Source organism: Podarcis vaucheri (genome assembly GCF_965113315.1).
Source record: "Podarcis vaucheri genome assembly, chromosome: 12".
NCBI classification, from domain to species: domain Eukaryota; kingdom Metazoa; phylum Chordata; class Lepidosauria; order Squamata; family Lacertidae; genus Podarcis; species Podarcis vaucheri.
In genome coordinates, this window is record NC_138750.1 from 3,661,178 (window position 1) to 3,673,620 (window position 12,443).

A 12,443-nucleotide genomic window follows, 5' to 3' on the forward strand; every position below is an offset into this window, starting at 1 on the left:
GAGACTGCGCCTACTTGCCATTTTTATGTAATTTCTCATTTGAAAATTGCTTTCTAATTTTATTTCATTTGTTCTCTCAGTAAGCTGGATGCATATTTTACCATGCTTAGAGTAGGCCTATTGAAATCAATGGCACAAATCAGGCAGAACTGTAACTGCTTTTCTAGTTTTATGTGCATTTCCATATGATGAAAGCAGGGCAAGCAATTTGTCTGGGGGGGGCACACAGTTGCCCACCCTTTCCCCCCACCCTCCCCACATCATCCACTGCAAGGTCCTTTAATGCCACGCGAAACTCAACGCAGGAGGACAGAGTAGGAGGGGTAACTTTATGGGAGCGACAGGGGTGGCAGCTGGGAAAAGGCAGGGAAGAAAAAAAATGATCAAAGTTTTCTTCTTCTTTTTTTAAGACTACATTTCTGGTGTTTGTCTCTCCAGGGAGAATTTATTTGCTTTGGAGTATGTGAACGTGCACTTGAAGAATAATTGAGAGAGGAGAGAAACGAAGGGACTCTCTCTCCCCAAGAGGAACTGCGGAAATCGCCTTTACGGTTAGCTCAGATCTGGGCCCCTGAAGGCGAGAGGCAGTGCCTGCATCTCCCTTTCCTCTCCTAGGCAACTGGCAGCTGCCCTTCGGGACCTTTGTGTTGGCCTGACGGTTCTGGAAGCGTGGTCTGCTCCCATGGCAACCAGGGATGCAAGCAGCATCAGGCCAGGGGAGAGGGAGAGAGAGAGAGAGAGAGAGAGAGAGAGAGAGAGAGCGCGCGCGCATAGAGCGGTGCTCCCCACTCGCCCCCCTGGTCCCACCGCAGCATGGCATCCGCCAAGGAGAAGACCGGCACGGACAGCAATGTCCTGACACGCGAGCAGCTGCTGAAAGAGGAAGAGGTAGGACCTTGGGCCCTGGCCAGAAATACAAGGGAGGAGCCTAGGTGGCTTCTAGAATATGCACAGGAGAGCACTCCTCAACTCTCAGGCTGATATTGCAAATATGGAGGAGCCCAGAACATTGCTGCCGGTTAATGCGAGCGTGACACACGGACCTGTGGCAGTGAGTTCCACAGATTAATAAGTTCCATCTAAGTCCAAGGCTGAATGCTTCCTGGGAAAACTGTAAAAACTTTGGCCTTTTAATTCAGCTGTCAGGATTAAGCAGATTTTAATATAATTGTATATTTTGTCTCTATTGCACATATTTTTAAAATAGTTAGGGTTGTTGTTGGGAAATGCCAGGTTAGAAACTGGATATTAGACGTGTCTAAAACATGACTGGATTTTTTAAAATTACAAATAAAATGCCGCCCTTTTAACAAACAATATTGAAACAACTTCATTTGAAATCCCCACAAATATGTGCAATCCTATGCATGTCAGCTCAAAAGTAGCCTGTCCCAGTGAATTAAATGAAATTTCTACCCATGCCGGTGTGTATTGGAATGTGGCCTTTCACTCTCAAAATGGATCCTGGATTTCGCTTCATCTAGAATTCAATAGCAACTCTGGGATGTCTGAAAGTTTCTCCTGAGAACATTCCTTTAACATTCTTCAAAATCGTTATAGAATTTTTGCCTGATCAGAACCTGATTTTCCTCACATTTGACTTTGCCAACTTTTTTGTCAGCTGTGGGTGGCTATGGACCATGTGTGGCCTACACTTTATTTTCTTACATTTATATTTCACCTTCCCCCCATCATTGTTCCCAAGCTGGCATAAATGTCTTTGCAGGATCTCTCCCATCCAGGCACCGATAAGAGCGGTTTATCTGTTTAGCACCAATATGACGATGGTCTCCTGTCAACGTCTAAGTCTCTAGAGGGGAGCCACTGAAGCTCCCAGCTTGCGAGGGGCTTCCTCCAACCGCAGCCAGCTCCGGAGTCTAAAAGGGTCTTTGGGTGTCATAGTCCTGTGCTGCTCAGCTTCAGCAGAGCTCAGTGGCGGGAGAGGGCAGCCAACCAGCCAAGTCTCAGGGGGGTCCTTGCCTGGAGGCAGAGTCCATATACAAGGTTCAGTCCAGTCCTAAGGGCAGGGGCATCTCAGTTCACGTAGTCGGACTATCCAGGGGTCAAGAAAGCCGAGAGTCCAAGGTAACGAGAAGCAAGGAGCAGCAAGGTCTGGCCAGGCGAACATTGTTCGCAGCAACAGACTGAGGTTGCACACCCTGCTTAAGAAAGCTGGAGCCGGCTGGTTCACATCAGGAGCAAGAAGGCTGATCAGAGTGGAGTCACTCTGCCTTTGGCTCCTTCAGGCTGCTGCTCAGCAGGTGAAGCTGACTCCTGGCCCATGACATTCGGCACCACAGAGTCTTTGGTACTGCTGAGCATAGGAGGGATGCTAATTTGCAAAGGGAAGCAAGAAAACCTGGAAACGATCCTCCTTTCCTCCTGTCTGTTTTTGGAACTGTGTACAAAAGAGAAATCCTGGAGAAGGTTGATCTCCAAGCAAAGTTGAAAAATGGAAGTTTTGTTGCTTTCTTCTTTTGTTTCCCTCAATGTCTCAGAGATCAATTAAAAGTGGTGAAGAGATCAGAACACCAGAACACCACCTCCTGTCTTTTTTTGGGGAACAGAAGCTTTTCTGCAGCCCATTGTGTAAACAATTTAAATGTCAAGTTCACAAGATAAGCACTTTGGAGTATTGCTTGCTTATCTCTCTCTCTCTCTCTCTCTCTCTCTCTCTCTCTCTCGTGTGTGTGTGTGTGTGTGTGTGTGTTATGTACTGAGTTGAATAGGATCCAAAATGCAGCAGTCTGATTGGTCCTAGAACAATAGGATTCAGAATGCAGCAGTCTGAGCCACCCAACCAAATGGAGCAAACAGCACACGGACCTAGTGGTGGGAGGAAAAAATCCTTAAATAAGAGACACGGGGGAATGATTAATGGACTTCAATGTCTGTACACTAATGCGCAAAGCATGGGAAATAAACAAGATGAGCTTGAGCTCTTGGTACAGCAAACTAAATATGACATAATAGGCATCACTGAAACCTGGTGGGATAAGTCCCACAATTGGAATGTAATAATGGGGGGATACAATCTATTTCAGAGAAACAGACCAGACAAGAAAGGAGGAGGAGTGGCGTTATATGTCAGGGATGTGTATACCTGTGAAGAGATCCAAGATTTAGATCCTCAAAGACAAAGTGAGAGCATTTGGGTCAAAATTAAGGGAGAGAAGAATAACAGAGACCTCATTGTGGGAGTTTACTATAGATCCCCAAGCCAAACGGAGGACATAGATGATGCCTTCCTGGAACAGATGGCCAAGCATGCAAAAGGAAGGGAGATAGTAGTAATGGGGGATTTCAATTACCCGGATATTTGTTGGACGTCAAACTCAGCCAAAAGCATAAGGTCAAACAGATTCCTCACTGGCCTTGCAGACAACTTCATTGTCCAGAAAGTGGGAGAATCAACAAGAGGAACAGCCATTTTAGATCTGGTCCTAACCAATGTTGATGACCTGGTTAGTGGGGTAGAAGTGGAAGGATCATTAGGCGCGAGTGATCATGCTATTCTGAAGTTTACTATACAGCGGAAAGGAGCAGCCAAGCATACTAGGACTCAATTTCTTGACTTTAAGAAAGCCGACTTCATAAAACTTAGGGAAGTGCTGGGTGAGATCCCATGGACAACAATACTAAAAGGAAAGGGAGTTCATGATGGCTGGGAGTTTGTTAAGAGGGAGATACTAAAAGCACAACGTCAGGCAATACCAATGAGACGGAAACATGGAAGGTGCCTAAAGAAGCCAGGGTGGCTATCTAAAGAACTTTTAACTGAATTAAGATTAAAAAAGGGTGTGTACAAAAAATGGAAAAGGGGGGAAACCACCAAAGAGGAATTCAAACAAATAGCCAGCACGTGTAGACACAAAGTCAGAAAAGCTAAAGCACAGAATGAACTCAGGCTTGCTAGAGAGGTTAAAAGCAACAAAAAAGGCTTTTATGGGTATGTTCGTAGCAAAAGGAAGAACAAAGAAACAATGGGGTCACTCAGAGGAGAAGATGGTGAAATGCAAACAGGGGACACAGAAAGGGCTGAACTCCTCAATGCCTTCTTTGTCTCAGTCTTCTCCGATAAAGAAAACAATGCCCGACCTGAAGAATTTGGAGCAAATGATTCAGCAAAGGAAACACAGCCCAGAATAACTAAGGAGATAGTACAAGAATATTTGGCTAGTTTAGATGTATTCAAGTCTCCAGGGCCAGATGAACTGCATCCAAGAGTATTAAAAGAACTGGCAGATGTGATCTCAGAACCACTGGCAGTCATCTTTGAGAATTCCTGGAGAACAGGCGAAGTCCCGGCAGACTGGAGGAGGGCAAATGTTGTCCCTATTTTCAAAAAGGGGAAAAGAGAGGACCCAAATAATTACCGCCCAGTCAGTCTGACATCAATAGCAGGGAAGATTCTGGAGCAGATCATTAAGCAAACAGTCTGTGAGCACCTAGAAAGGAATGCTGTGATCACCAATAGTCAGCATGGATTTCTGAAAAATAAGTCATGTCAGACTAACCTGATCTCGTTTTTTGACAGAATTACAAGCCTGGTAGATGAAGGGAACGCAGTGGATATAGCCTACCTTGATTTCAGCAAGGCATTTGACAAGGTGCCCCATGATATTCTTGTAAAGAAGCTGGTAAAATGTGGTCTTGACTATGCTACCACTCAGTGGATTTGTAACTGGCTGACTGACCGAACCCAAAGGGTGCTCATCAATGGTTCCTCTTCATCCTGGAGAAGAGTGACTAGTGGGGTGCCACAGGGTTCTGTCTTGGGCCCGGTTTTATTCAACATCTTTATCAACGACTTGGATGATGGACTCAAGGGCATCCTGATCAAATTTGCAGATGACACCAAACTGGGAGGGGAGGCTAACACCCCAGAGGACAGGATCACACTTCAAAACGACCTTGACAGATTAGAGAACTGGGCAAAAATAAACAAGATGAATTTTAACAGGGAGAAATGTAAAGTATTGCACTTGGGCAAAAAAAATGAGAGGCACAAATACAAGATGGGTGACACCTGGCTTGAGAGCAGTACATGTGAAAAGGATCTAGGAGTCTTGGTTGACCACAAACTTGACATGAGCCAACAGTGTGACGCGGCAGCTAAAAAAGCCAATGCAATTCTGGGCTGCATCAATAGGAGTATAGCATCTAGATCAAGGGAAGTAATAGTGCCACTGTATTCTGCTCTGGTCAGACCACACCTGGAGTACTGTGTCCAGTTCTGGGCACCACAATTCAAGAAGGACACTGACAAACTGGAACGTGTCCAGAGGAGGGCAACCAAAATGGTCAAGGGCCTGGAAACGTTGCCTTATGAGGAACGGCTAAGGGAACTGGGCATGTTTAGCCTGGAGAAGAGGAGGTTAAGGGGTGATATGATAGCCATGTTCAAATATATAAAAGGATGTCACATAGAGGAGGGAGAAAGGTTGTTTTCTGCTGCTCCGGAGAAGCGGACACGGAGCAATGGATCCAAACTACAAGAAAGAAGATTCCACCTAAACATTAGGAAGAACTTCCTGACAGTAAGAGCTGTTCGACAGTGGAATTTGCTGCCAAGGAGTGTGGTGGAGTCTCCTACTTTGGAGGTCTTTAAGCAGAGGCTTGACAACCATATGTCAGGAGTGCTCTGATGGTGTTTCCTGCTTGGCAGGGGGTTGGACTCGATGGCCCTTGTGGTCTCTTCCAACTCTATGATTCTATGATTCTATGATTCAATCCAGCTCCAGGTGGAAGTGAATCCACATCCTGATTGGCCTACAGGAGAATCCCGGAATTAGCCAATCACGTGCAGCCCATTGTGTAAATAATGTATATAAAGCACATATTTTGGGGGGACTTTCATTCCTCCTCACCACTATGAGCTGAGTAAAGAGCATGAAATCCACTCTCGACTCCAAGTATATTTCAGTGTGTTTGGCTCTAGAGGACAACATGCATGTTTACAGCATGTGAATACATAAAGAGGGCACTGCTGCATACAATCAGCTACAAAAACGGAGTCCTCTTTGTACTGGAAATTAAATACCTGCAATGAAAGAAATGCGATGCTGGCATACAAAGCATTTTGTATTTATCCTTTCTTGTAATTTGGAAGGAAAATGTAGCTAATCCACTTTAAATTCTTTAATTGCAATGGTTCAGCAGCCGGCAATTTTTAAACAAACTTGTGGAGTTCTTTATTTTATTTTATTCTTTAGAGCCAGAAACTGGAAGCCTTACTACTCAGAAGTAAGTCCCACTGTCTTTATGCCCTTTATGAACAAATGTGTTGACTTGTGTATGTGTGTGTGTACGCAAATGCACGTCTCTCTCTCTCTCTCTCTCTCTCTCTCTCTCTCTCTGTGTGTGTGTGTGTGTGTGTGAGAGAGAGAGAGAGAGAGAGAGAGAGAGAGACTAGGTCTTTGCCCTGAGTGACAGAAAGCCTAGTTTCAGCCCTGCTTTTGCTTTGCACTAACTATCTTTCATTGCATTTCAGATGTTAGCAAAAGCTCAAGCATATGCTAAATTGCTCCGAAGGTAAATGGATTTTGAAATCCTGTTTTCTAACTGTGGACTTTAGTGGCTAAAAGCCTTTTTTTCAGTAAAGAAACAATGACACAGGCTGCCTCCAGGGTGGCAAAGCTTTTGACACCCAGCTGAAAATGCAGCTAGGCAAAAACTCACAAATTGATGATAAACACCAAAACCTTCCAGACCCAACGGCCTGATTAAAGCCAGTCTCTGTGCTGGGTCTGAAAGCCGCATCAGATGTTGGCTGTGGCTGACAGATAAGAGCCATTCCTTTGCTCTGGATGGCAAAGCATAACCAGCACCTGTGTGATTCCTATGGATGCTCACTACATTGCATTTAGCTATGAACTAAAGGACAACCCCACCCCCCATAATTATGTGTTTATGTGAAACATTTCTATACCACCCTTCATACTACAGAAGCTCACAATAATACCAATACATTTCTCAAAAAAACAACAGGTTAAAATACAACAAAACATAAACATCACGTTGAAGCCAAACCATTCCATTAAAATATTTGTTCATTTCCTGCTCCACTTTCTGCATTTTGTCATATGGTTCATTCCTACAGTGGTTCCTGGTTTGAGGATTGCAGGAATATGGCTCACACATTTACGCATGTTTATTTGCACATATGCTGGAGGGATGTATGTGGGGTTAGTCCCACCCCCTTTAAAAACCTCTGGCTGCATTAACGCACAACACTAAGCCATGCACAAGGAAGCTGCACAAAGCCACAGGCTTGCAAACCTCTCCCTCTCACACCCCATCCTCCCTTTCAGCCAAGAGGAAGACTTCACCAAAGGTTAGTTTTTCATGATTCTTGCCATGTTGTTACAGTAGAACCAGGAATCATAGTTTCAAAGAAAAAAATCTGGTCAGCTCCAAAACATGCTTACATGTTTCACTAACCATAGTTTGTTTTATACCAGAAACCATGATCTGCACTTAGGGACAAATCAGGAGTCAGGTGAAGACCCGTTTTTGGAAAGGAAGTAGCAGGGCTCCAGGATCGTGCCAGAGCATCACACCTCCTTCCCTAAGATGGGCAAATGCTTCTCGGGCTGTGGGAGGAAGGCATGATGCTCTGACGGGGTCCAAGAGTCCTCTCACCTCCTCCCCCCTCCCCCAAGGGTGGTGGTACGTACTGTTGCATACCGCCAGAAGAAAAGCCCTGCTTAAAATGCAGTACTGCATTTAATGTAACATGTAGCCTGGCCCTTAAAAAGTAGTTTGGAAATGTCTTCATTCTGCAATTAATACAACAGCAATGACTGGTTTGTGCTGCTCACACAACTTGTCCTGCCTCTGCCTCTGCAGCTGGGAGCGTGGCAAGGCGATGGCCCTGGAGCTGGCAAAACAAGAAGACAGGTGTCTGGAAAGGGCCAGAAAGAGGGAGCAGGCAGAAGTGAAAGAGGAGCTGTACCATGCTAATAAACAACTGAAGATGGTAAAGTTTGAAGACAACTCCCCCCCCTTTCAGTTTTAGGCAGGTGAAGCAAGGAGAAAATCCTTTCAGTCCAAACAAGAGGGCCGCTTGTTTTCTGAAGCTTGATTCCTACTTTTCATGGGGAGAAAACAACCTTCAGACATGTACAATTGCATGTGATAACTAATGTCAGCAATATAGTGAAGGCCTTGCTCATACCATAAGGGCATCAGGCGAAAGCTTGGAAGAGAGGAATGTTTGCATTTCACTAGTAACTTGCTTTCAGAACACGGACATGATGTAGTAGTTAAATCTCTAGTCCCCGCACAATCCAAGTTACAAGGCAAAATGTGCAGGTGCTATCCTGCTCATTAGTTTCAGTGTTTGTTTCTTCGCAACAATGCCAGCACAAGCTGCTCCTCACTTGCATGCTAGATCCGACCTTATACTGTACACAACACTATTGTCTCATATAAAATGGAACTGATTTGTAGAAAAGACTTTATGGCCTGAAAAAAGAGACAATGCACGTACTTTTGTAAGCTAAGAAATTGTTTAATAAAAAATATTTATTAAAAACCCCCACAAATAAATAAAGGTGACTGAGAGGCATTCAGAGGGGAAGGAAGATCTCCCTCCTCTGAAGGGAAATGGAATATTAGAAAGTGAGGTAAAAGGTCAATATTTATTATTATCTCAATGAATGAATAAACAAACTGGGAATGGAAAGGAAGTAGTTAAGGGAAGAAAGTTGTTGCAAGAAGAAGAATGAATGTAAAAGGGCCGTGGAAGTTTCCTCTACACCAGGTCACCCAGATTGTACCTGATGCGCATAATTGGTATCCATAGTAAAGGTAAAGGGGACCCCTGACCATTAGGCCCAGTCGTGGCCGACTCTGGGGTTGCGGCACTCATCTCACTTTACTGGCCGAGGGAGCCGGCGTACAGCTTCTGGGTCATGAGGCCAGCAGGACTAAGCCACTTCTGGGATACCAGAGCAGCGCACAGAAATGCCGTTTACCTTCCCGCCGGAGCGCTACCTATTTATCTACTTGCACTTTGACGTCCTTTCAAACTGCTAGGTTGGCAGGAGCAGGGACCGAGCAACAGGAGCTCACCCCATCGCGGGGATTCAAACTGCCGACATTCTGATCGGCAAGCCCTAGGCTCTGTGGTTTAACCCACAGCGCCACCCGGCATCCATAGTAGCAAGCAGTAATACTGAGCTCAGCCCTTGTAGAAATAGAAAAGAAACAGCAAAGGAGTTGTTGTTAATGGTTTTTCCATGTCCTGCAGGTTCGGCGAGCAGCTTTACGTCACCGCCTAAGTTTTGAGCATCTGCAGTACCAACTGGAATTGAACCACTTGGGCAAGTCATTCTTCACAGAGCGGCTGTGAGCACTTGTCTCAGACAATCCAGACCATTATATGCTGATGCTTTTTCATACTGTAGAGATATTCTTCTTTCAATGTTTAAGAATCAAATGCAAGCAGTAAAAGGAAAGATTAAACAGTTTTTGTTTGAATGGTTCGGTATACACTGGAAGTTGCACATTTTGTTTCTGATAGAGGGCAACTCAACTATACATCAGATTGGACTCTGGTCTAAGCACAAACAATGCAATGTGTGAATTTGCCTGCCCGTTCCGAGTGTTTGAAAATGAGCAGCACTTTTAGGTTCACTTATAAATCCTCACCACAACTTCTAATTGACAATAAAGAATAGACTCTATGTTACAATCTAAGTTTTCCCCCTTTGTCTGACACAGGAAAAGGAAAAGGAAAAGGCAAGATGCAAAATAATTTCACAATTTGCAGCAATTTATTAAAAAACAAACACTCATTGTTGTTACATTGGAAATTGGTAATGATTAATTGCAGGATGTTTTTAAACCATCCAGAAAATGCAAATTCTACGTATTGTGATTATTGCAGGTATTACGGTGCCAATAAATTAGAATTAGTGCTTTGCAGGCAGTCTTGAAGGGTTAGATTCTATTCCTTCATCCAGTACCAGACTGTATAGGAAAATATTAGAAACAGCATAGGATGTTTTATGCTGTTCTATATGGTGTGTTTGTAAAGCTCAGATAAGACTACTTTTCACCCTGCAGCAAGGTGAATTCTTTATACCTTGGCAATTTCTATTTCAACCATAAATGTACAGTGGTACCTCGGGTTACAGATGCTTCAGGTTACAGATGCTTAAGGTTACAGACTCCGCTAATAGTACCTCAGGTTAAGAACTTGGCTTCAGGATGAGAACAGAAATCGCACGGTGGAAGCAGGAGGCTCCATTAGCTAAAGTGGTGTTTCAGGTTAAGGACAGTTTCAGGTTAAGAACAGACCTCCAGAATGAATTAAGTTCTTAACCCTAATTTACATGGCTTCACTCTATTTCTGGGCAGTGTCAATACTTGTAAAGATGCCCCACCTTTCCTCCAAGGAACTTGGTAGCTCCTTTTTATCTTCACAACAACCCTGTGAAATAGGTTAGGCTGAGAGATAGTGACTGGCCCAAGATCACCCTGTTGGCATCATGGCTGAGTGGGGATTTGAACCCTGGTCTCTCCCAGGTCCTACTAACGCTCTAACCACAAGAGGGACCTGTGGTCTAAAGCTATACCAGGCCAACCCATAATTGTCTAGCCAGCCTGCATAACCCGGCCAATGACGAAGTTTGCCAGGCTTGTGTATGTGCTCCTGGCTCTGTTCCTTCAACCCCTTCCATCTAATGTTTTCTACACAGAGAAAGAGGACAGATTATCCACACACACACACACACACACGATCTGCCCTGTTTATCAGAGTTCTTCGCCTGGGTGGAAAAAGCAAATAAGAATGAAAATTATTTAATTGGCTCCAATAATTGCTTGCAATTCCTTTGCCATTTTCAGCAGATGTAATAGAAGATAACACAGCAGAAAGCCAGATAATGATTAAATTGCAGCGTATGTTTACAGTCTGCATTCTGTGTAATAGATTCTACGGAAGGCTTTCTCTTTCATAACAAAGGATCCAAGATAATGCTTGTCATATTTTCAAAATAGCAGGGCCTCCCTCCACAGCCTCATGTGTACCATATGGGACTATAAAAGGCAATTTTGCTCAGAAGAGCTCTGAAAGTGGAGCATGAACTAGCACAAGTCAGAGGTGCCATAGGCAGGAAACATTATTGTCCACTGCGGACAGTGATTACTCTTGCCCAACAGCTGAGCTCCTCTGCTGTGTGTCTGCATAGCAAATCTAAACTTCAGGAAATGTCATCCATCCAAACCAGCCTTGTGGGCCAGCCAGAACCCGTGGCCAACATCGCACACTTAGATTTCAGACAGAGATGACAAGGGGTTTTGGAAATGAAGGGGACAAACATCCTTGAGCCACTATGAGCTGAACCATTTCATCGCAATTCATAATGGCTCCCCAACATTCTGCTCATCTACCCATTTTGCCTTCCTTTCCCAAACTTACAAATAGTTATGAGCCAGGGGTTGACAAATGGAGTTGGTGGATATAAGAGGTAGACCCAAGGAAAATTGCCAGGCATGCTGACCACCAGTAACGTGTGGCTTTCACCTAAGAAACCCCATTTAGGGTGAGGAAATGACAAGAGAATACATAAAATTTGGCTTATAGCAAGCTGAAAAAGGCATCCCCACTGCTCCACAATCCCAAGGCTGCTTCCCTCAGCTGCTGTTTACAGCACCAAATATGTGCATGTTAATTGAATTCACACAATTTCAAAGAGTGCTTAGGCACTCTGAATATCTGCAGGCATCAAGAAATACTTAGAACATTCTGAATGATATGGGAGCGGTTCTTGATTGCTATGCCCAGATAATTATAGCATGTCAACCTTTTTTTCTTCTTTGAAGCCTGCCTGGAGAACCAGGAGCCAAGAAAGGTTAGCATTTGGTTGGATGATGACAAATTAAGAAGGAAATTTAAAAACAGCACAAACCCCTTAGGGATTGTGATGTAGTTCCCTCCCCTTATTCTTATTTAAAGGTAAAGGTAAAGGTACCCCTGCCCGAACGGGCCAGTCTTGACAGACTCTGGGGTTTGTGCGCCCATCTCACATCTATAGGCCGGGGGCCAGCGCTGTCCGCAGACACTTCCGGGTCACGTGGCCAGCGTGACAAGCTGCATCTGGCGAGCCAGCGCAGCACACGGAACGCCGTTTACCTTCCCGCTGGTAAGCGGTACCTATTTATCTACTTGCACCCGGGGGTGCTTTCGAACTGCTAGGTTGGCAGGCGCTGGGACCGAGCAGCGGGAGCGCACCCCGCCGCGGGGATTCGAACCGCCGACCTTTCGATCGGCAAGCCCTAGGCGCTGAGGCTTTTACCCACAGCGCCACCCGCGTCCATACAGCGCCACCTGCGTCCAAATATTCTTATTTAGCACTGCACAAATGGTATAATCCCAGGGAAGAAGGAAGCACATTTTACAGCGGTCTTGAGAGGGTGGAGTCTGGGAGCTG

At 44.8% G+C, this 12,443-nt stretch overlaps 2 protein-coding genes across 2 annotated transcripts in view; one reads left to right on the forward strand and one right to left on the reverse strand.

Moving 5' to 3' along the window:
- The window catches only part of CNTNAP2 (contactin associated protein 2), a 1,119,417-nt gene that overhangs the window by 359,074 nt on the left and 747,900 nt on the right, over positions 1-12,443 (reverse strand). The window lies entirely within an intron of this gene.
- On the forward strand, positions 733-9,486 carry CFAP141 (cilia and flagella associated protein 141). Its single transcript, XM_082192944.1, has 4 exons — positions 733-888; positions 6,494-6,534; positions 7,852-7,981; positions 9,257-9,486. The coding sequence occupies exons 1-4, from the start codon at positions 814-816 to the stop codon at positions 9,356-9,358; spliced, it is 348 nt and encodes a 115-aa protein (XP_082049070.1). The 5' UTR covers positions 733-813; the 3' UTR covers positions 9,359-9,486.